Here is a 24933-nt window from a genome sequence, read left to right as displayed (position 1 = left end):
AATTTGAAGTATTATTGTGGTTATAATTTTTCTTTCTTCACAAGAAAATTTGATTGAGAGAGATTTATGTTAAAACCTGTGGAGATTCCCCACTGCATTTCAGTGGATCTCTCGTCTGTCTGCAAGTAAACTCAGACAGACAAAAATAGACGACCTCCTTTTTCCATCCATTTTTTATGTATGGTTCGTGACACATCTCAAAGAGACAATGAGACGTTTAAAGCATTAATGAGTAAAGTTCTCGTGTTTTGATGGAAAGAGGAAGAGTCATAAAAATTTTTTAAAAAAAGATATGTACATCTGTAGCCCTTTGATTGTACAGCCTGTTCCTTGTGTTTGTACAAGTTGTGCAAGAAAGATTTTTACAAGACATCTACAGTATAGTTTAGAAGTGTGTACATAACTATTATTATATTAACATTTTATGTTTTTTGCTGTATTTATCATTGTTATGAGTATTCAGTGACTTTCTTTTACTCAAAATCATGTTATGCAACACATAAAGAAAATTAGTATCAATATATAAATCAGATAGATATATAGAGAGATTATTGGGCCAGCTGTATTTGGTGGAAGGGTAATGTGTATGTTTGATGTAGTGTTTTCAAATCTGGAGAGAGTGGAAACAAATTTTAATTATAGCGCTGTGAACTGAAATAATGAAATTGCTTTTGATGGTTCACTTCACTGGTTCTTAGCTTAACATTTTAAAATGTCCAGTGTTTCTGCATTGGGATACACAAACAAACAGAGCCCTCAGTGTTTACACTTTGGTGTTGAAATCAACCTACTAATGGCTTTACTTGTAGCTGTCTCTGCATATTAAGTTTGGATATGAAAAATGTATTTTAACATTGATAAAAATGCACTGCATACTTGGCCCCATCAGATTAGATTAGATTCTGTTCAGTGTGATATGAAGCTTGAATGAAAATAGTGTAATGAGTACTATGGCTTTAGTAGAGAAGACCATTTTATTGCTGTGGTATTCTTGTAAACCATGCAAACACAATGGGAAATTTTGACATTCTCAGTAGAGATGCACCACAATAAACACTTTATTTAAAGGGATAGTTCACCCAAAAATAATTGTCATGTCATTTTTCAGTCTGTTCACTTATCGAAGACCAAAAGAGCTTTTTTTTTTGCTATATTTGGCCGATAAATTTTGGTTGCCAAATCCCTAGTCCTTGTTACCTTTCCTTGAATGTGGTAGTTCTGTTTCTGTCTATGCAGGGTCAGAAATTTGTATTTCATCAATAATATTTTTGAAGTTTTGAAGATGAACGACGGGTTTGGAACAACATGAGGGTTAATTAGTGACAGAATTTTCATTTTTGGGTGAACTATCCATTTAAGCCATTAGTTGTTTATGATAGTCAACCGATAAATAGCTGATGTTAAATTTAAAATATGCTTCAAACTCAAATCTAAATAGTGATATTTTAAATCCATAATGCCCATAATAGTGGCCTGATAGACCATTGTACCACAAGACTGTGTACTTTTTTTCGCTGAATTTAACCAACAACTCTCACCAGACTAGAAAATGATAAACTGAAATTGTGGTTATACATCTGTAATAGCTGAGTTTTTCATTGTTGTTTCAACATTTACAAAGTAGTTATTGTTGTAGGATATAAACTTTAAAGTCTTAATACCTAAAGTGCATTCCCTTAAAATTCCCTACTGTCCAAGCTGTTTTTCGTTTCCCCCATCCAAATTCAAACTGTTTTTGAATCCGAGTGGTTGGAAAAATCACTTTTCCTTTTTTACTTCCTCCAGTCATTGCATTTGTGGTTGCTGTACCAAATGTAGCCTTTAATATAGGCTGCTAAAATGTCAAGCTTTTTCAGAGATTGGCTGGATCGTACTTGTAAGATCTGGTTACATGGTCCTGTGGACCTAATTTGAAAGTGTGTATACTTGCCTGAGTCAGGAGGTACGTCCACTTCCCCTCCCCACATGCCAGAGAACACACTCGCAACACATTGCGCTGTTTATGTGGGCTGCCATTGGCCGCTTGTTGTAGAGGAAAGGTCTGTGTTTGTTCTCCCAAAATGGGATTTAAACAAACTTCAAGCTAACACGCAAGGCAAATTTACCAAATTCTTTATGCTTCATTAGTATATGCAGACTATTCCAAGCTTGCAGTATTTTCCTACTCTGTCTTTTTGCAGTTCTGTATTATGTGTCTGCGGTATTATGCAGCATTGTTGCAAATGTCATTTTAGAATGAGTACATGTGTTAGTTTGGCAATGTTCAGTAGTGTTACTGTAACCTTAAACCTCTTTAGACCTAGGAGTCTTTTGCTAGCAGTAATTCTGAATGATGTCTGTGCATAATTGTGGTTGTCCTCCTGCTGTTTCAGTTCTGCTCAGAGGTTGACTTGTTGACTGATCTAGATGTGCTGGTCCCATTTTAACACTTTCTAATATAAAAGTAACAATTTGAAAGAATGCCATCTTCTCCTGTACCGTTATTGACTCCTTTTGTAGTTTCAAATAATTATTTAATGATTTGATATTTATTTGCCACGTCACGTCTACAGTGCTTCTCCGACGAGCCGCTTCTTCTTCGGCTTTTGTCGTGGTACTTCAGGTTACACATGCAACTTGCGCGTGGACACGCATAGCCTACGGCATAAGCCCGATGCAGAAGTATAAATCAGCCTTGAGATTTATAAATTATTTATCATTGTTAGTACATGTAAACCATTGAATGTCAAAAAATAACCTTATTGTAAAATGTTACTAATAACTAATGTTAAAGGTTTAAGCTGGGCATGCACATTTATCACAATTCTTTTGCTGCCTTCTAAACGCTTGTTTCCTTGAGGTTTTTCTAGTTATGTATTTTACACCTGTTATGGTATTTATGTAAACACTGTCTTCTAAAACAATCACTCAAAACTGAACAATAAAGTGATTTTTCCATAGCCTCTAATGCTCTATTTAACATGGTTTTTGCCATGACATTATTATGGTGAACTAATCCAGTTTGTGCCTCTTTGATGAGTCACAATTTCATCTGTAGAGATGCTGCAGGCTAATGGTTTCCTGAGTCATCTGTAGCTTAAGCAAGATGAATGGGGTTGAGGGGATTGTCAACATGCAATAATGATGGGATTTCCAACATGCAATAGATCCCTGCAAAAGGGCCCAAGGCTGAAGTTGACCATGTAGTTCACACAACATCTATTGATCTAGGCGTCCCTTATCTGGGGACGTATAATGAATACAGAACATTTCACTTGAACTAGCTGCCTTCTCAGCTGTAGTCTCCATTACTAAAGTGCTGGAGCCTCTTCTACTCGTCTCCAGCCCAGGGGAGGCATTCTTCTCTCTAATGAAGTGAGGCAGATTTGTTTACAGGATATTGATCGCAAGTGGTATCCGTCCTTTTATTCAAGTAGCTCTGTGTTCCTGGTGAGTGGTTGTATCTTGGCCGAGAGGCCAGGTGCAGGAGCGGAAACATGCAGGGTCCATGTGTCCAGAAACTCACAACGTGATTAGAGCAGACAAGCTCTTACAGTTAAACCTGCTACTGTAAGCAGTGCAGAATTGACTGGAATGTGCAGCTTCAATCAGAAATCCGTTTCTCTTTCAATGTCGAGTCTTGGCTCACGGGAATCAAGGAGCTTGTTAGTGTAGCATTTCGCTACATCTTGGCAAAATATATATAGTTTTTTTTTTTTTTTTTAGTGTGTGCTGCTATGGAAAACTTTGTAATTTAATTCAAAAAAGCAAACTTTCTTATTCTAGATTCATTGCACACAAACTGAAATATTTCAAGAGTGTTTTGTTTTATTTCTGATGGTTATGACTCACAGCTTAGTAAAATTTAAAATTCAGTATCTCAAAAAAAAAATTCTCAAAGATCAATCAAAATTTAATGGTTGGGGCTCCTTTTGCACAAATTACTGCTTCAATGCGGCATGGCGGTGATCAGCCTGTGGCATTGCTGAGGTGTTATTGAAGCCCAGGTTGCTATGATAGCGGTCTTCAGCTTCTGTATTGTTTGTCAGATGTTACTTCTCTTACTCTTCACAATACCCCATATATTCTCTGCGAGGTTCAGGTCAGGTGAGTTGACTGGCCAGTCAAGCAAAGTAATATCATGGTCATCAAACCACTTGGAAGTGGTTTTGGCACTGTGGGCAGATGCTAAATCCTGCTGGAAAAGGAAATCAGCATCTCCACAAAGCTTGTCAGCAGATGCAACTGACATGCAGCAACGCCACGCTCATTCAAAACGGGCACGCCATGCAGCTGAGACGCTTGCGCCACGCATCTTAGAATCAGCTGCAGGGCTGGATTAGCGCTGAATGCGGAGACTTCCACCAATTAATATGTTAGTTTGTAAACACGAAAATGTACCTATGTTCCACACACAAAATATTGCATTCGGTCATTCAGTACACACGTGAACCGTACCGAAAGCCCTGTACCGAAACGGTCCGGTAAGTAATTTGTGGATTAATGCTTACTGGAGACGCGAACCGGTTCAAACAATTCAGTCCAATTTCGTGAACTGGTTCAACCGGTTCACTAAGAGGAACCGGATAAATCGAACTATTCGTTCGCGTACCGGACATCACTAGTACAAAGGGAAGAAATATTGATAGTGTATTTAAATCTGTGCATTAGTTTATTGAGCTTTTTTTTAACAGTCTCTTGAAGAGAGTTTAATCGCTTCGACTGTAGTAACCGAATGCAATACGCAGTTTGATTGCTGAATTGAGGATAACAGACAGTCGCAGTGGAAAGAAGAGTTAATGTGAACTTTAAGTTAATGACTTAAATATTAATCTGTACCTCACATGGAACTACAGAGCAGCTTCAGAACACTTGAAATATATGAACATTTTGGTGCTTTATAATGTTTTTGTGTCTTTTGTAGAGCTCTACAATAATACAGAATAGTACATGCACAATATCGGATTTGGATCTGTCTCGTCCAACCGGTACCCCGATCCGCAGAAAATACCAGGTTCAGAGCCGATACCAATCCAGTGTATCGGATCGATGCATCCCTACTAATTTGCCTAACTATCGACCCTGAGGACGCCATAAACACACACACACTCGCTCTCTCTCCCACTTTCCTGTTTTTTTGTTTTAATGGTGGGCATTTATGTTGGTGGGCTTTGGTTAGAGCAGTGCTGATTGGGAAGAACGGAGGTACGCTCACTCTATTGGTTAGTAAGACTGTCACTCAAGGCATAGTCAAGCATATCCTCTGGAAAATTGCAGGCTTTGCAATTAGCAAGATTGCAATGTCTCAAATCGTGATTGCGATTCGATTTTGATTAATCGCACATCCCTACCACTGAGCAACAGTCCAGTTCTTTTTCTCCTTACCTCATGTGAAATGCTTCTGATTTTTTTTTCTGGTTCAGGAGTGGTTTGGTTCTATGAATGTGACAGCTGTAGCCCTTTTCCTGAAGACGTTTGAGTGTGGTGACTCTTGATGCGCTGACTCCAGCTTCAATATACTCCTTGTGAAGCTCTCACAAGTTCTTGAAGTTCTTGAATCAAGGCTGTAGTCATCCCTGTTGCTTGTGCACCTTTTCCTACCAGACGTTTTCCTTCCAGTCAACTTTCAATGAATATATTTTGATACAGCACTCTGTGAACAGCCAGCCCTCTCAGCAGTGATCTTCTGTGGCTTACCCCCCTTGTGGAGGGTGTTGATTGTCTTCTGGTCAGTAGTCTTTCCCATAATTGAGCTTGCATGTTCTAAACTAGTCCAGCAGGTACCCAGTATTTATACTCAAATTTAATCAAACTAATCAAGCTCAAAATGGAATATTCAAATTCAAAAAGCTGTAAGTAGTAATCATCAGAATTAAAACAAAAATCCATAGAAATATTTCTTTCCAATATTTTTTATTAAATTACAAAAATAAAGAACTTTTACATTATATAAATGTATTTTCAAATGCTCCTGTAGATGTGAATGTGACTGTAGTCTCACTTGGTTTTGATCATTTGCATTTTCTGTATTTCATACCAACAATTATCTTTCTTCACATGAAAATGTTTTTTAAATGTGAAATGTGATGTGACTTTGTCAAAATACTTGTTCTGTCTCAGTTTAATGTACAGAGACGAGACTACTATAAATAAACCATTCGTAGGTTGCTTTCCAGAAGATTTGTACTGTGGGTGTATGGCACTTTTATAACATGTGAACATTCTTGCTCAGTATGTTTGATATTAGATAACTATTTTTTTTAAAAAGTTAATAACAGTTATTATAACATGATATGGATATATCCTTATTGGTGCTGTCATGTCAATTGATTAATCAGAAACTTGCACTGGTTCAACCAAATGCGGTTTACAGCATATAAAGCTTTTCACATTCATATGCTTTGATTTGTGAGTGAAATGCTTGTTCTGTGGAGCTGTGAGTTATGTAGAATGTAATGGAAGCCTATTCCAGCACGCTCATGTGGTTACGTGACGTCCCCCAAGGGAATGGACATAGAAAGGTTAGCTTGCGTAGGAGGATTGAGCTACACTGAGGACACCTGCGCTTTGTAGATGCTTGCTGACCTTTGCGCTCAGTTTGAGTGCTTTGAATGCATTAAAGGTGCTGTTTTTGGAATAGACTGTAGTAAACTATTAAATATGCCTTTTTGTTTACACCATTTTGAGTCCCTCAACTGCTAGTTCAGCCTTATGACACAACAAGAACATTGAACATAGCACCTGTCTTGCGTTTGTAAGCTATGTCTGTCTTTAGTAGTTTAGTAGTAATTTATACTCTCCTGTTTCTTTATTATTGACTTCCAACGGTGCACAATACAAACCACTTAATTCAAATACCAGTGAACCCAGAGATTCTTACATCATTAATTAACCTGTGCACAATAGAATTGAATATTACTTGATGGCTGCAAAGGGCAATTTCTTTCTGTATTTATTTTAAATGCAAATACAGCAGGCAGGTGAGGTACCTTCTCATCAGAAAGGTGACTTGAGGCGTTTTTCTGCATGAAAGACTCATGCAAGGTGCACTCGTACTTAATGATCTGTTATGCTGAAATCTAAGCCTCCTCACACAGTTCTAGACTGTCTAGTCTTTTCACAAAATGATGACCGGTCATCTGTTTTTACTAGTTCATAAGCATTAATTTTACATGATCTGTCTTGCTTGTTTAGCCTGGTAAATCTAAAATGCTGTTCAAACCAGGAGAAACTAGGCAATGAGTTTTACTTTATTTTTTCTTATTTTATTTTACAATGCTTGTTTCATACATTATTGTTGGGCGATATGGTCATTTTTCAAATCGTCATATTGTCAGCCCGTGAGATCGACAATACACAATATTATCATGCATGGGTGGAGCTTTAAAACATACTGATAAACTAACGTTAAATATAAAAATACTGTATTTAAAACAACTAGTTTATATATAGTCAGACGCAGCTGTCATATCGCGTGTCCTGTGACAAATCTGCCGCATATGCGCACAGAAGTTATCAGTCTAAATGTTCTGCAAAATCAGTCAATGGTGAAAATCCATAGTAGATTTCTTTTAAAGTCCAGCAGTTTAACACTATATTAAACATGTTCTTTTATGTCAAAAATGTAAGTATTAAAAACATGTAAGTTCATATATTTGGAATAAAGTTAAAACTGTGTCATTAAACTCAAATAGTGAGGGCTCCTTTAAAATATTGCACATATGTAGGTCGTTCAGATTACTTGTTAAAGTGCAATGCAATTCCTTACATCTGCAGATGATGTTCGTCTGTTTGTAGATGGAGACTTTGTAACGGGCAAAACTATGTACAACTACAACTGCGACTACAGGCTCTAATCCTCCTGCGCACGCACACGCTGTGTGTGTGAAATGCGGCGCTGAAATGAAATAGCTGGGCAGTTTGATAGCCAAGTTATAATAAGCTGCCTAATAATAAAAAAAAAAGTTATTATTATAATCTAATACATTAATAGGAAAATTAGCCTAATATCGTCTTGATGATAGACGATACTATCGTCAATCGGCACAACCCTATCATACATCATAGTATAGTGTTTCCTATTTTTGTCCACCAAATACCTTTAAGCTTGAATGCCCAGAAATTCCTGTGAGGTACCTTAAAGGTCAGAGATATTTCACTTTGACCTTTTGCATGACTGTAGATCTATGAATGAACATGAGAGGAGTTCAGGAGTCTCTGATGGTTGTGTCAGAATGCTGCTTTTAAAAAGTGCTTCCACATGACTGATTTTACACACAAGCTGCTTTAATGCTCCATTGATCTGAATAAAGCACAACAGATCTTATAAGATAAGACAACATGAGAAATGTGGAAAAAAATAGATCGATAATTGAATCATTTAAAGGTTAATTTAGGGAAAATGTCAGTGGTGTTGTTATTATTATGTAAAGGCCAATTCAGGCCTTTTGGATCAACAACTGAGAATCATGTTGCCCTTTTCTCAAAAATTTGAGCGGTAGATTATTTTTTTCATCATGTCAATTGTATTTCTGTGTATAAGCAGCTCTTCTCTGAGTCCATCCTTTATTATGTGCCCCGTTTTCTGTTACTGTTTGAAGAAAAGCCATGTAAGATGGTAGACCCCTAAGGAAATAGATATATTTAGACACAAAGTAGGCTGTACATATAAATAACAGTTTTTCATTTGTGCACATAAGTTGGCGTCTGAATCTGACTTGAAATGCTGTGATCTAGTTCGACTGGTACTATCAAAATTGGCTCTGCTGAAATTAAATATTTCAAATAAAAATGATGCATGCTTTAAACGAGTTACTAACCTGACCTGATATATTATGCTGGAATCACAGAAGCTATAGTAGATATCTTTGTGTTACAGACTCTGGTTGGACCGTAATGACCGCACGCTTCCGGTTGCCTGCAGGCAGATCCTACAATGTCCGGACGACGGAGCTGGCACGCGACAGGCAGCGCACCGAGGTGGTCTGCAACGTTTTTCTTTTGGACAACACTGTCCAGCCTTTTAAAGTCAATGTAAGTACCCCATTAAAAATAATGCGAATAATTCAATTTGTGTTGCTAGTCTTTTTCTAAAGTGTTCTGACCTATATGTTTGTGTAGCTATATGGTTGATTAGTGTGTTCTGAGTAGTTCATAGATCATGCTGAATGCGTACTAGTAGGGTTTTTGTTTTGGATGGAGCCCATGCACGTCCAAGTCTCTGTGATATTTTGTTCTTTTGTTGTGGCTCGGGTCCCTATTTCAGTATTAGTCGGTTGTGTATGTTCACCGATTTCATCATCCCTCAGATGAGTCTGATTATTTGTATAAGTTATAGCTTATCCCTCTGATCAACAAGCTTTGAGGTAATTTGAGGTATGATTCATGTCTGTAATATGGTGCAAGACCAGTTATGTTGTTTAGTAAATGTGGGGTTTTGTTATAATCCCTAAAGCTGTGTATGAGCAGTAATAATAGTGATGCTTGCTTTAGCAAACGCTACTCTACCTTCTGTCATTAGCAAACACCAGTAATAATTTTAATATCACTTATGATAAATGCTCGTTCAATTGCAAACAAGTCTCTTCTGCTCTGCGATTTATTTACCTCCAAAAGCATGGATTTTATGTTGCTTACGGAGACTTGGCAACGGAATATGGAATACTATTACTTAAATGAACTCTGTCCTATGGACTGTAATTTTATCAGCACGCCAAGACTCACAGGTCGGAGTGGAGGTCTTGCTGTGGTTTTTAAAAGACATTTTATCTGCCAGTCAGTGAGCGCTGACACGTACTCTTCTTTTGAATTACAGATGATTAAGGTGGGTCGCTCAAACTCATTTTATTGTATTCTAGTGTACCGACCACCTGGGCCAGCGGCCTCTTTTCTCATTGATTTTTCTGACTTCTTATCATCTATTATTAAGCTGGATAGAGTGATTATTGTTGGCGATTTTAATATCCGTGTGGATAATGATACTTGTACAAATGTTTCTGAATTTGTAAATATTACTGAATCTTTTAACTTCACTCAGCATGTAGTTGGCCCTACGCACAACAAGGGACATACGCTTGATCTGGTCTTTTCTTATGGTGTAAATATTAATAATGTCTGTATTGAAGATGTTTTTATAAGTGATCACAATTGCATCTTTTTTGATCTTGTGTGTGATGAGGATCCTCTCCCTGCAAAACGGGAGTCCTGTTCACGTTTGATTAACCAGTGTACTGTTGAGAAATTTTCAGCTGCATTCGACTCAAGCCTGGTTCTTATTTCGAAAGATGTAGACGCTTGTGCACAGGCTTTTAATGATCACTGTACTGTGTTGTTGGACAAAGTGGCACCTTTTAAAACTAGAGAAATTTCATCTGTCAATACATCACCGTGGATTAATGACGCCATTCGTAGCTTAAGGCATGTTTGTCGGAGAACTGAGCGCTTATGGAAAGCGACTCAGCTACAAGTTCACCGATTGTATCTTAAAGAGCTCTATAGGGACTTACACAAAATGATTAAAGAGGCTAGAGCCTCTTATTTTACTAATCTGATTTCTGCCTGTAAAAAGAATCCAAAAGCTCTCTTTGAAACTATTAACAACATTGTTTCTCCTGCTGCATGTATTGTCCCTGTGTTTGCAAATGTTGACTGCAATCGCTTTTTGTTTCATTTTATGGACAAGGTTAGAGCTGTCAGGGCAGGCTTGGTTCCATCAGCTAACCATCATATAGTTAAAGATCATAGACCTTCAATATTGGACTCTTTCTGCCCTATTACCCTGAATGACATCATGGAATTAGTGGGCTCGATGAGACCATCTCAAAGCCCTGTTGATATTTTACCTACTACTTTACTTTTAAAATCCATAAATCATCTGGGCCCATGTTTGGTTTCAATTTTAAACCTATCTCTTCAGTTGGGCCAGGTTCCTAGCTGCTTTAAGCATGCTGTTGTTCAGCCTATCTTGAAAAAGAATAATCTTGATGCAGCTTCATTTAAAAACTACAGGCCTATTTCTAAGTTGCCCTTTCTTTCTAAAATTTTAGAAAAGATTGTTGCGAAGCAGCTAAATAATGTTTTGGATTCCCATAATATCCTTGATAAGTTTCAGTCTGGTTTTCGTAAAAATCATTCAACTGAGACTGCCCTCCTTAGGGTTTCAAATGACATTTTGATGGCTGCTGATGGGGGTAAATGCTCTGTGCTGGTTCTATTAGATCTTAGTGCGGCGTTTGATACCGTGGATCACTGCACTATGATTGATAGACTGAAAACAACTGTGGGCATTACTGGATCAGCTCTGGATTGGTTTTCCTCCTATCTTTCAGACAGGAGTTTCTCTGTGTCCGTAGGAACATATATGTCAGACTCTGCTCCTTTGTCTTGTGGTGTGCCCCAGGGTTCTGTGCTTGGCCCTCTGCTGTTCAGCCTGTATATGCTTCCTCTTGGGAAGATAATTGGTAGTTTTGGGGAAATATCATCCCATTGTTATGCTGATGATATTCAATTATATTTATCTTTTAGCCCTGATAGGTTGGACAAACTGTCCTTGTTGCACAATTGCTTAGCCTCCATTAAAAATTGGATGGCAGATAATTTTCTGCAACTAAATCCAGACAAAACTGAGGTGCTGATTTTTGCACCAGATAACATTATTCCTAGGATAAGGCAGGAAATTGGGGATCTATCATCTTTGGACTGTAATGTTGTGCGAAATTTGGGTGTCATTTTTGATAAATCTATGTGTTTTAGCAGTCATGTAAAATCTGTGGTTCGTTCCTGTTTTTTCCATCTCAGGAACATCGCTAAGATTAGATCTGTGGTTTCTAAAAAAGAGATGGAGATGCTTATTCATGCTTTTATTTCTTCTCGTCTTGACTTTTGCAATGTACTGTACACTTGTTTAAACAAATCCTCTATGGACAAGTTGCAAGTGGTACAGAATGCAGCTGCAAGACTTTTGAATAAGACCAACAGAAGAACACATATTACACCTATACTTAAGGCTCTACATTGGCTTCCAATTAGTTTTAGAGTACAGTTTAAAATTTTAACCATTACTTACAGAGCCTTGCATGATCAGGCTCCCTCTTATATCCAGGATATACTGCATGTATACACTTCTGGTCGCTCTTTGAGGTCTTCTGGTCAAGACCTTTTAACTGTTCCTAGAACACGTTTTAAAACAAGAGGTGACCGAGCCTTCTGTGTGGTGGCTCCAAGGCTCTGGAACTCCCTTCCATTAGCCTTGAGAGCTTTGGATTCAGTGGAAGCTTTTAAAAAATGCCTTAAGACGCATCTTTTTAGACAAGCATTTAATTAGCAATATGGTTTTGTATGTTTTTGTGTATCTGTGTATATTTGTATGTTATGTGCATGAGTATATCTGTTAAGTGTATATTTTAATTTAATTTTGTGAAGCACTTTGTGACTTTTTTGTCTGTGAAAAGTGCTATAGAAAATAAAGCTTACTTACTTATACTCACCAGTCAAATGTTTGGTGTCAGTATTCTGTCGAGAAATTAATATTCAGCAAGGATGCATTAAATTGATCAAAATTGATGGAAAGTCATTTCTACAAACCAAATGCATTTTTTATTGTTTGAATTATTCATCAAAGAATCCTAAAAATAAGAAATGTTACTTGAATAATGTGTAATAATGTTTTCCAGTATTAATGCTTTTTTCTGTATTTTTGATCAAATAAATGTGAGCATAAAAATCTTGCTAACCCTCACTTTTGAACTGTGTAAATAGCTAGAATTGTCATTTATAAATAAAAATATACTACTACTACTACTGATTAACAAAGAAGTACAGGCATGTCAGGTGACCCCAAATCGTACGCAGGTGTTTTTGAAAAATGGCATCTTTGTGATGTTTTCTTTATGCATGATGTCGGCATCATCTACATAGTGCTCCTGCTCCAGCTAGAGGATAGTGGCGTATATTCTGCTTATAGAAGGGATGCATGCTTGACATTCCATCCAAATGAAAAATGGCTCTCAGTGTTCCAGAGATTCATGTACGTACTTGCACCTGCAATATAAAGATGCCATGACACACCCCACACACGCGACAAGCAAAGGCACAAATCCCCAGCTCTTTTCATTTGCTGGACTGATTGCAAAACCCATGTGTTTGCTCATCCTTGTCCTCAGTGTTGTGCAAAGTGTTGCGTAAAATGGTCTTCATGGAGAACTGTTATGTCCTGACTCGAAATAAGGGCTCATGCCAACATTGAATCAAAGGTTGCTAAGGTTTTCCTCGGTGGTTATTGCCATTCCCATCAGTTACATTGCCCAAGGATTTCCTGTGTATCAGGAAGTATTTCCATATTGAAATAGAGCAAGCAATAAACTCATAAACATCATATGACTTTAAACAGCTGCTGATCTGTTAAATGAATCAAGGCGTTCTTACTCAGAAGTTGTCTGTCATGCTGCTCTCTGATTTCACACATTTCCAGGAAAGCCAGTCCTCATGTAACAGCCCCATTGATCAACTTTATGCACTCCTCTCTGGCTCTCTGGTCTCATACATTTTTGTGCCAGACCTCTCAGTGACCTAGATAGTCTGGCAGCAAAGCAGGCCCTGGATGATTATAGGACGCACATGGAACTGAAGCACAAGGTCTAATGGAAGGAGAGCTGGAGGATCAGAGGTAAATAATCAGGAAGGCTGTTATTTGTATTATAGAAGCGGATGTAACTGAGGGGCCTTGATCAATATGTCTCAGCTGTAAGAGGTGCATGCTACGTCTGGAATGCAGAAAAGAAGCCGGAAGTTTGTAAATATTGGACTAGATTGCTGCATTGTCATGTCTTTCTTAACGTGCATGTCTAGATTCTATCACTTTGATCTTGGATTTCCTTATCATTGGTGTTGGATGAAGTAGCATTGTATTAGGTGTTTGTTCAAATCCCTGACACTAAGCATTAAACTTTGGCACATGACGGCATAAATAAGGACTCCGATCGTGTTGCATAAATGTATTTATTGTATTTTTTTAGAAGAGATTTTTCAAACATTAGAACATTTTACAGATCTTAGATGTTAATGCTAATAAATGTATTAATAGAGCTGTTGTTTATTATTATAATTAGGGATGGGTATCGTTAAGGTTTTAACGGTATTACTACTCTTACCGATACTCCTTAACGGTCCGGTACTTTAAAGGTATTCTTATCGGTACTTTGTGTTGTGTTACTTTGTGTTGTGTCTGGCAGTCGAAAACTTTGCATTTCTCTGTCTGCACATAATGCACTTTTGAAAGATGCTTTGACAGATTGCTTGTGTTTCCGCCCTTACATGCAAAAATTTGCACTTATTACAACTAGGGATGTCAACGATTAATCGATGATCGATTAATTATCGATAAGAGATGCAATCGATTAAGGCTATCGATGGTCGGTTAACCGATTCAATGTTGGGCTGCGTGCGGCTCATGCGCACTCAACACGTGCGAGCGGCTGTGAGTGACGGTGACGATATATAAAAGCATCATCATTCATTCACAATGTACAAATTAAGCTTTTAATGTGATTTAAACTTTAAAGTACATTAAAATAGAAACAACATAAAAGTTCTTCAACATTAAATGCAATAGAAATGTAGTTACTAATCATTTCATCAGATAACTGTTTTATATCGTGCGCTTTGCAGGGCTGCGGGACACAGTGACAGGACAGGTAGTCTATTCATTCCTACAACTTGTTAATTCATTCCTACGAATTATTAATGTGGCAATTGTCCATGTTTCATTAATTTTGTTCCCTAAATAACCCATGATTTAAGTGAAATAAGGGAACAAATTAATAAATCGAACGAATTCTTAATTCATTAAATCTTTAATTTCCCTTTCGCATCCAGTAAGAGATGCGAAAACAGTTATTAAAAGCGAAAGATAATAAAATAAACCTGGGAAATAATAGGGTTAGACTATGAAGATTTAGGAAAAGAAACAATGCCTAAATATACTGAATTTGTGGAAATTCGTGACCAACCGGCAAACCAGAACAAAGCCGCGTAAATGAAGACTATGGGGTCCAAAAGCATGGTCGCGATCTAGCATTTTCCAGTTAACCTATTATTCCTCTAATAAACAAAGCTTTTATACCACACTTGTCATAATCAGATCTTATCATTTCTAAATAAATAATTGCTGGATTCAAAACAGCGATTAATAGGCGCTTTGACCGACACATTCCTGGAGCATTCACTGCTGTCACTAAACGGTGACGCCGAGCATCGTTCACAAGTTTCTGCATGGACCTGACTAGGGCACAGGTTCTAAGCCCTGGGACAAAATGGGATGCTTTAAGGAAAATGTATAGCCTACTAAGTAATAGGCCCAACATAAAAATAACAATTTGTTTTCATGTTTTTTTTATTTTTTTTTTATAGGCTATGCGAAATATATCCGACTTAAATAGGCTAATTAAGATTAACGGATTTAAAACAGAAGTGTGGGCGCTCCATAAGTTCACAAAAAAAAAAAAAAAGGATGACAACGCATTCTGTTTGTTTGCTTTATTTTACAAGAGCACAAATCTTCTGTTTTTATTGTGAGTGTGCACAAATGAAAGTAAACACTTTTGCGGAAAATATATATTTTTTTAATGTCTCAGCTGTTTCGATCGCACCGGAGCCTGCTGCACACGTATATTCTAGCGATTCAAACTTACATCGCAGTCTGTTCATTATCAAAATAAAATGTCAACTAAACATTAAAAGGTTACACTGGTCAGTTTAAATAGACCGTAGTATACCGGTCCACTCTGCTGTTATGCCAAGGACGTTTTTGCTCATGTGAAGAGGATCATCTTTTCCGTCTATATGCGAATGCGTGTTAAGTACAAGCCTAGTTTACATTATAAATAATAGTTTAACATTCAAATACATTGCGAATATGTTTCGATTTGTGCCGAATGAGACATGAGCAATAACCTCCAAATAAATCTAGCCAAAGCCGCGCTCGCTCATCCTCGTCTGCACGCATGCACTGTCACGATCTAATGCGCTGTATGCCGGATTTTTAAAATCTGACATTTTCTAGGACAGAATCCAGCAGGATCAAATTAATGTGAGCAACTGTGTTTTGGTGCAGCAGCGCCGATGTAGTTCACTTAATGTGCAGCGCAGTCACACGCGCTCCACATTTCGGATAATTTTATACAATAATGTCAGTTGAAAACATTGCAATTGTGCTTTAAAATACAACAACGAGCACCACAAAACCATTTAAAGAGGCGCGTTCAGCGTTCTCCGTGCGGGATTGGAAACTGTCAACAAAGTAAAATGACCTCAAAAGTATGGCGCGCTCTCTTCATTTTATCAAATGATCATAATCGCATCTATTCATTTTATAATCCTGCTACTAGCATTTTATTCAGACTAAAACCTCTTTAATTCAAGTGAGAAAGCGTTTTGTGTGTGTGTGTGTGGCTTTTGCACATCCTGTCATACCGCTGACTGCGTGCCTGCAATAGACGCATTTTGCAGTATTATGGTTAACGATTAATCGATTAATTGATCGTTAATTTAAACGACGATCGATCATGGAAATAATCAAAATTTGACATCCCTAATTACAACCAGCATTGTCTGCATCAACTCTGTGAAGTTTAACCACACTTTGGAACGTTTTGCTGTCTCTGCCATCGTCACTCTTTGTATTAAGCAGGAGTTTTCATACTGTAAGGGGGCATTCACACATCGCATCTAAAAACGCATGGAAAACGCTAGGCACGGCCCTTTCTGATTTTTTTTTCCCCCAAAGCCTTCGGGCACTTGCGCTCCTGATGAGTCTGCCGTTGCTAAGCAACCATAACTTGCTCTCTCCATGAAGACGCGGAAATTTCAGCAATGGATAAATGGATTTGCAGCACTAAAAACTGCTTGCAGTAGCACTAAATTAATTTAAAAATCCACATACAGCTATCAGCTGAGTTCTTGCTTTTTCTCAGCTTTTATTTTGAAGGAAACCCACAGGAAGACCTCAGTGCTTCTTTTTGTTGACAACAGCAGATTTATAAGTGATTCTCATTGCGAATTTGGTTAGATGTTTGTTGCACGCATCACATTTGTCACATCCATGCCTTGTAAAAATGTTACTGAGCAACTGACGAGTAACTACGTTTCAGCACAGATTTTCTTCACGTTTTGGACTTTGAACCCTGGCTAACAAGCGGTTCTTGCAGTTCTGCCAGTTTTCATGCTGTCCAAGCATGTATTATAAAACATAACATTCTGCAATTTATTTAGTTGTTTAAGGCCCTTTCAAGATTTAAATCAGCATACAATAAACCGCTTCGACCACCCCTCTCTGTTCTCATTAAAGACATGCACTGCAGTACTAAACAGTCTGACTCTATGGGTATTTGTAATGATTTTTAAGTCTTTCTCAGACACTTTTAAATGCTTCCACACTGCCGACATGTTGGCTGCTTTATAAAGAGTGCATGCCTGTCACTCTGCTTTGGTTGCTTTTTGATCACATAACCAAAAATGTCATTGTTCGGTACAATTTATTCAGTCGCTGAACACCGAAAGCGCTTTTTTATTTTTCCGATTCACACAGGATTAGTATTACCTGGTGACCTCCAGTCATTTGTAATAATTGCGGAGGTTGTCTGTGATCTTGATCCCGTGCGAATCGACCATGTCTGTAATTTGTGAAGTTAAAATTCCCCCGTAAAAAACCTACCAGATTTCGCCGAACACCGAGGTCCTGTGATGATATTAGTCCTGTGCGAATCAGCATCTCTGTGATTTGGCAGGTCTTATATCATTTTTTTATGTTTTTGTTTCCTGTGCACCTTTTTATCCATCTTTCGGGAAAGTGGAGCTGCGTTGGAGTGTTTGATTGTATTTTGGGTGATGTCATCATATCGCTACACCATAGTTCACAGTTTGCAGAAAGAGAAAGCTGAAAAGGTTTTAAGATTCATCTGTTACAAATATATCAAGCATAAAGTTTGAGATATAATTTTAACCTGGTGAAATGTAAATGACACAGCGCAAGAAACTATATTAATATCTATATATATATTTTTTTATCCATTTGGATCATGGAACGGGGCTCTCAAAGCCTTGACATCCGGGTATCCGGGAGATAAATCAGTAAATCTGAGTAAAATCTCAGGCTTAGCTTCTCCCGTGCAAATGCACAACACAAAATTTTGATGTGGGAGGGTAATTTCAAAATCACACAAGGTACCTAGATAAATACTAATCCCGTGCGAACAGGGCTCATGCCAGTAGGAGCCTATTACCTGGACTGAAACTCTCTAACGCTGGCCTGGGAGTAACAGGCAGTCTGAACCTCTGGATGCATTTAACATGCGTATGTGGCCTTAATGGCATGCGCTTAGAAGGAAATTTGTGTCAAAAGCAGATTAAAAATGTTGGTATTACATTTTCTTTCGAAACATGCAATGTGGAATCTTGCTCAATAAACCTAAGAACATGTATTAAGAAATCAAATAACATTATGAATTCATGCTGGCTATAACTGTGGCCTAATTGTCCAAAGACTTTGTGAGCCTCCTTTGCAGTACCAGTCCTTGGTATCAAAACACACAGATGTCATATCTAGGCTGTGTTTGCTGTCTGTTTCTTTGGTTGCCGTGTGGAGATGACTGACTGTCTTCAAAACACTCAAAGGCTCCCTGCAGACCTCCGATCTTTTGGACAGGTTGTCACATGTGTGCTTGCATTTCTGTCATACCACTCTCCTCCCCTTCTTTAAAGTTGGCATGAAATGTAAATTCACCAAATCTATTTTCAAGATGCATGTTATTGATATTATTGTGAACAATTCATCCGTGCATGTGTTTTTTTTTTTTTGTTTGTTTGTTTGTTTTTTCACATTTTACATCAAAATGAAAAAAAATATTTTCTAGTAAAACAATAGCATTCTCTCTGTTGACTTATCCAATTATTTAATCTGCTTGAACCCCAGCATTTTCTTAAAGGGGGGGTGAAATGCTCGTTTTCACTCAATATCCTGTTAATCTTGAGTACCTATAGAGTAGTACTGCATCCTTCATAACTCCAAAAAGTCTTTAGTTTTATTAAATTCATAAGAGAAAGATAGTCTGTACCGATTTTTCCCGGAAAAACACGAGCGTCTGTAGGCGTGACGTGTGGGCGGAGCTAAAGAATCACGAGCGCCAGTAGGCTTTTGCGTTGAGAGCATGTGGAAACTGTGACTTTACCGTGAGGAAAAAACCATCATCCAAAACAAACCATGGCTAAAAGTCAGATTCAGCGTATATTTATGATCCAGAATCCGATCCAGAGGCTGAAATTTAACAAGAGCAGAAGCAGCAACGACGTCTCTATGTGGTATGTACTGAAACTATATATTTGCTTAGCGGTTTTGGAAAATGACTAAGTTCCACTTTGTCTTTTTTTTTTTTTTTTTTTTTTAAAGTGTATATGTGGAAAGTGCAGTTTGATGCAAACATCGCATTTTGTTTACTTGATGTGCTTACGCGCCGATAGCTAAGATAACAACACAGAGATATAACACAGAGCAGTTTTACTCACCGCATGCGGTTCCAACACACGATCGTGACCCTTTTTCGTTGGGATTGCATCATCCTTAAGAAATAAACGATGTGCAAAAAAACTGGGCCTTGTTTGTAAAACAAGCATCTTCGAAATGCAGGGAACAAACAAAAACACTTGCACAACTCCGTTGATGCTCTGTAAAAATAAACTCCATCCACTGGTCCCTTAATGCTGGTTTTTTTTTTTTTTGGTAATCTGTGCAGGGTTGTCTTTCCATGGCAACCAAAAACACTTCTTTTGTGACATTTCGGTCTCGCTCTGATCAGTGAATGTCTGTGCTCTCAGTTCTCTACTCTACGGGAGTGCGCGTAGGACCCATATAGTCACACAGAGCCATACTCGAAAAAAACTTTCCGAAACTTGTGACAAACCGGAAAAGGTATTTTTGGTATTTTTTCAAACGTACAACTTAATTTTTGAAACTTTGTCCATGTTCAGCATGAGAATCCAACTCTTTAACAGTGTAAAAAACTCAGTATGCATGAAATAGCATTTCACCCCCCCCCCCTTAAAATAGCCTACAAGCTAATATTCAGACTTTCTGACTTCATACAATCAACAAGTGAAGGATAGAGCCAACCACTTTATCTGATGTGTCACAATATAGAAGAAAAGAGCTGTCACTATTCCTGTTTCATTATGACTTTTATGCACATCACACACACACACTCATTAAAAATGCCACAGTGGAATTGTATTTCATTAGTTTTGTAGACTTCTGTTAAAAATGCACACTTAAACAGCCATGAGGTCTGAGACTGCAGCAAATCTCCTCTCAGACACTTTAATTAGTGTGGAAATCTACACAAAAGTGCTGAGGGCAAGGGAAGGAAGCACAAGAGTCTGGAAGTCCCGAAACTTTGTTCATATCTACATCCTAAAAAAAACATTTAGAAGAATCAAAGCCTATATAAATACTTCCTGTTTTGTATATACCTAAAAAATTTTCCCACACTGTACCATTTATACTTTGTTTCCTTTGCTGCTGTCATTGTCTGTAGGGGATACTTATGGTCATGTGGTGTTCAAGCAGGGGATAGTTATTGGACAAAATAAGTTACAGACTCTATATAAAACAAATCACATGTTTGAACATGTTACTTTAGAACTGAATTTATTGATATACACTGCCATTCAAAAGTTTGGGATAAGATTTTTTCATTAAAATATATATTTTTTTTAATTCCTCATGTGTTCATCAGTGCTGCTTTTGAGATATATATATATATATATATATATATATATATATATATATATATATATATATATATATATATATAAAACAATACAGAAAAAAAATAGTAGTATTGTGAAATGTTATGAGAAACTTTCTAAAAATGTAGTTTATTACTGTGATGTAAAGCTGAATTTTCATCAGCCATTAATCCACACAATCCTTCAGAAATCATTTTAATATGCTGATTTATTATCAATGTTGAAAACAGTTGTGCTGCTTAATATTTTTTGGAACCTGTGATACTTTTTCAATATTCTTTGATAAATAAATAGTAAAAAATTTATTAAATAAACAGCATTTATTCAAAATAGAAATCTTTTCTAACCATATCTATTCTTCTTTTTATCGGTTTAACATGTCCTTGCTGAAAAAAATAGAAATATAAATGACTGCCCCCAAACTTTTGAATGATTGTTAACATAACTAGGGTCCTGGAAGGGATTTTTAAATTGCAAACAGTTTCTGGGTTTTGGTATTGTTTTCCTATAACATGCTCTCTACAGGCCTCAAACATTATATTTCAATCGTTTACGATGACTGCATGCTATTGGTCCAAAATATTTTTATGTGTACATTATGTAGTCAATAAGAACACAAAGCCTTTACATTTAATCAGTTTAGATTAAATATAGGAACTGTCTGGGAAAAAGAGGATGTATAGTCATCAAGACAATATAGTGTAGAAATAACAGTGCAAGTGCAAATTCAGTTTGAATGTTTCAATTTTATCTGTACTTTTGTTTCAGTATTAGTTTTTGCATGTGAAATGTCATTATGTATGTTCTATCTGTTTATTCGTCCATTTATTCGGTTTTCCTCACACTCTTTGCAGCTCTGCAGAGGCGTTAGACGTCCGTTTTCTCTCCACTGGCCTGTCATTCATTCTGCTTGATGTGACTGTTGCCATATTGTGTTTGAGCAACACGGCGTGTATGTGCTCTGACCTGTCCGTCTGTGTTTCTCTGAAGGCATGTGTTCAGAATATGCTGTCTTGGCATTTCCAAGACCGTTTAAAAGGGTAAAACAGGAAATAAAAGCGCTGCTAAAGCCTCAGCTCTGCTGTCAGGATGCTGTAACGGATCTGACAGCCAATAAAACCGGCCTGTTACATCTGACTTTTTCTAACAACCAGAGTGGCCTGGCCCTTACTGGAAAGATGGGCATACATACTTCCTGTTTCATTTTGCTGCTGATGTCAGCCGCTCAGTTGCAAAGATGCACATCATTGTTTTGACAATGGCAACGTCTAATGAGGTTTTGCTTTTAGTCTAAAGCCTGATTTGGTTCATTTTACATCATGTTCTAGGTTACCTTTTATATTATTATATTCTGTTATAAATGGACAACATTGCAAAATGAATGTGTTGAAATCAGGATAGAAATATATTATTGTATAGTAGTAGTATTGAAGTCGGTATATTTCAGAAGGACATTATTGTATTCAATACAGTTAAGTGATTCAAATTCAAATATTTTATATTAAATAATAAACTTAAAAATGAATAGTTTCTAATATGCAAATCTATTTGAATGCCTAAAAATATGATTAAATATTCAAATAATCCTTCAAGTTTTATTTTTAGGACTTACATGTTTCTCTCTATCTGTCTGTGTGTGTACATACTCTATAGAAGCACGATCAAGGACAGATCCTACTGGACGCTGTCTTTAAGCACCTGGAGCTGACCGAGAGAGACTATTTTGGGTTGCACCTGGCCGACGACGACTCTGATAGTCCGGTGAGTTCAGAGGTGAAGCTCAGAGATGTGCCCACAGGGATTCATGGAGGTTTTGTTTGAAGCATTTGAGGATAAAGTGTGTGAATGGCCAGTATTCTTGAAACAGGTTCACATTTAGGAACATAGAACACAATGGTTCAGGATTAAAGATCGTGTGAAACATCTTCTCCTACTAGTTTTAAACACCACAAAAACATTGGTGTATATATTACTGTCACAAAAAATGACATCATTCAGTCCTAACCCAAAAACATGAATAGATGCCTGTGTGTTGTATGTATACTATCAGTATTTATGTTACACCTTCATCAGTCCACCAGTAGGCATCTATCAATCGCACAATCTGTGGGGGAACAGACTTTGTAGTTCTATTGATTTAGTTGAAACTGGATCAAAGTTAAACACGCTTCGTTTGTCTCTTTGTGTTGTAACTGCAGATAAGTACATCTTCACCTCTCCACAGCAGAAAACACAAGCCTATTGAATTATTGAGTGGCATTAGGTTGTGTTGGACTGGTGCCATGTTATTAAGGTTTTTCTTCCTCTCTCTCTTCCTCTGTCTCTCTCTCTCTCTCTTTCTTTTTCTCAATCAATAATTTATAGAGGTGGCTGGATCCAAATAAACCCATAAGGAAGCAATTAAAAAGTAAGTATTTTGTAAAAGGCACCAACCTAGGCTGGTGTTTACCACCAGCCATTGATTATTCTTTCTCCTCCTTTGTACATCTTTGTACTTACACACACAATGTTCTGATTAATTAAATGCTAGGGGGCTCTCCACATCATCTGAACTTCCGGGTGAAATTTTTTGTGAGTGACCCCAACAAACTTCAGGAAGAATACACACGGTGAGTGGATTTCAGTTTTGGTTTAAAGACCTTAAAAATGGTTTAAAAGGTAATGTGCATATTCGTTTTTGCTCTAAGATCCCTGATACACATTTAACATTAGAAAGTTTGTAAGGGGGCATGATATTCTAGTCATTTTACTGGACAAAAATCTGTCAACAAATTCAGTCATCTATATAAAGGTTAGATTTAAAATGTGCTAAAATTTTACATCTAAAATCTAAAATCAAATTTGATGTCATGGATTCTTTATTTGATTTCTTTTACATCAGTTTATTTAGCAGACTTGAATCTCTTATGTTGTAATACTCATTTCTACGGAGGCTATAAAAGAAGTGCTATAATACCGAGACCAAAAATAGTTCAGAGAAGTACATGCTAGAACAGGAGATGAGTAAAGCAGAACATGAGTAAAACTATAGTGATTGACCTCTTCACTTGAATTGGCAATGGTGATTCATAGTGAATCATAGTGATAATGTTGCATTTTCTCTTTGTAGTGTTATTGTAGAACAAACAGCAGAGAATCTCACGAACAATGCCAAGTTCACCATGGGTTCAGTACCCAGGAAATGTATGAACCCACTTTTGACACCTCGTAACCATGTCTTTGCTTTGGTTTTTCTTGGTTCGATAATAATGCAGTTCTATTTAATGTTAGTTGAGGTCCACATTGAGTCCATATGCAATTTTTCGTATTAGTCATCCTAAAAAAATTGCAAAACAGTACTAAATGGAGTCTTAAAGCAGTGAAGATGATTTTGTTGTCATTTCACTTCTTAAAAAAGAGAAAAAGAAAGGAAATATTGTAGGGGTGACCCCGAATAGTCGACAATTCGATGCTTCGATTCAAGGAGCCTGAGTCGACTACCAATCTCAGTCGAATATTCGCGGGCTGTTATGATTATGCCATTCTGTCTATATGAGGAAGCTCAAATGTCTGATTTCACATAGAACTTGCGGTTTTCTCCCAATAAGTTAATATGCAGCCTGTTATGATAAAGCCGTGAATAAGAATCTGAAAAGAAAGAAGCTTCAAATAAATATTTTAAAGTGCTGAATAAATCCAACCACCCCTATTGATTTATGTTTAACTTTCCATAATCTGTGACCGACAGAGGAGCATCTTGGTGGCAGGGATTTAAAACTTTACCAAGACTCAAACTGACACAGGCAGATACTGGATTTTTTTTCGCACAAGTAGGACAAACAAAGCAGAATATGAATAACTATGACTGGGACTGTCACACACATACCATTATAATGAGAAGTTCATTCAGAGCCGCGCAGACACAGTCATTTGCATTTGGGCTCTTTTTGCAGATAGACTGTAAGTCCTAATATTACCGTATGTTGTATAAATAACGAAGCGTATTCCACATGAAATTATGAGTTTAATTAAAAACTTGCTATCAAATGCTCACTCTACTGGTCATCTTCAGCGCGAGCAGCTCAAAACAGAAATGCAGAACATCCTGTCATATAGGCTAACTTTATAATGAGAGCACTATTGTAAAAATTGTGAATTGCTAGGGTTTCGCTGACATTTAGT

At 37.2% G+C, this 24933-nt stretch overlaps 1 protein-coding gene across 2 annotated transcripts in view; it reads left to right on the top strand.

The window, feature by feature from the left end:
• Nucleotides 1-8837: 8837 nt before the first annotated feature.
• LOC113108682 (tyrosine-protein phosphatase non-receptor type 4-like) overlaps nt 8838-24933 on the top strand; it is a 36735-nt gene continuing 20639 nt past the window's right edge. Inside the window, exons 1-4 of one of the 2 annotated variants that reach the window (XM_026271956.1) lie at nt 8838-9012; nt 22426-22533; nt 23137-23179; nt 23303-23381. In XM_026271956.1, coding sequence (XP_026127741.1) covers nt 8875-9012; nt 22426-22533; nt 23137-23179; nt 23303-23381 — 368 coding nt within the window. In that variant the 5' untranslated portion in view covers nt 8838-8874. The remainder of the gene's footprint in view (nt 9013-22425; nt 22534-23136; nt 23180-23302; nt 23382-24933) is intronic. The other variant, XM_026271957.1, reaches the window with a different exon arrangement.

This window comes from Carassius auratus, chromosome 9 (genome assembly GCF_003368295.1).
Source record: "Carassius auratus strain Wakin chromosome 9, ASM336829v1, whole genome shotgun sequence".
Classification (NCBI taxonomy): domain Eukaryota; kingdom Metazoa; phylum Chordata; class Actinopteri; order Cypriniformes; family Cyprinidae; genus Carassius; species Carassius auratus.
The sequence above is the reverse complement of the archived record's forward strand: the minus strand, read 5'-3'. Positions and strand labels throughout refer to the sequence as shown.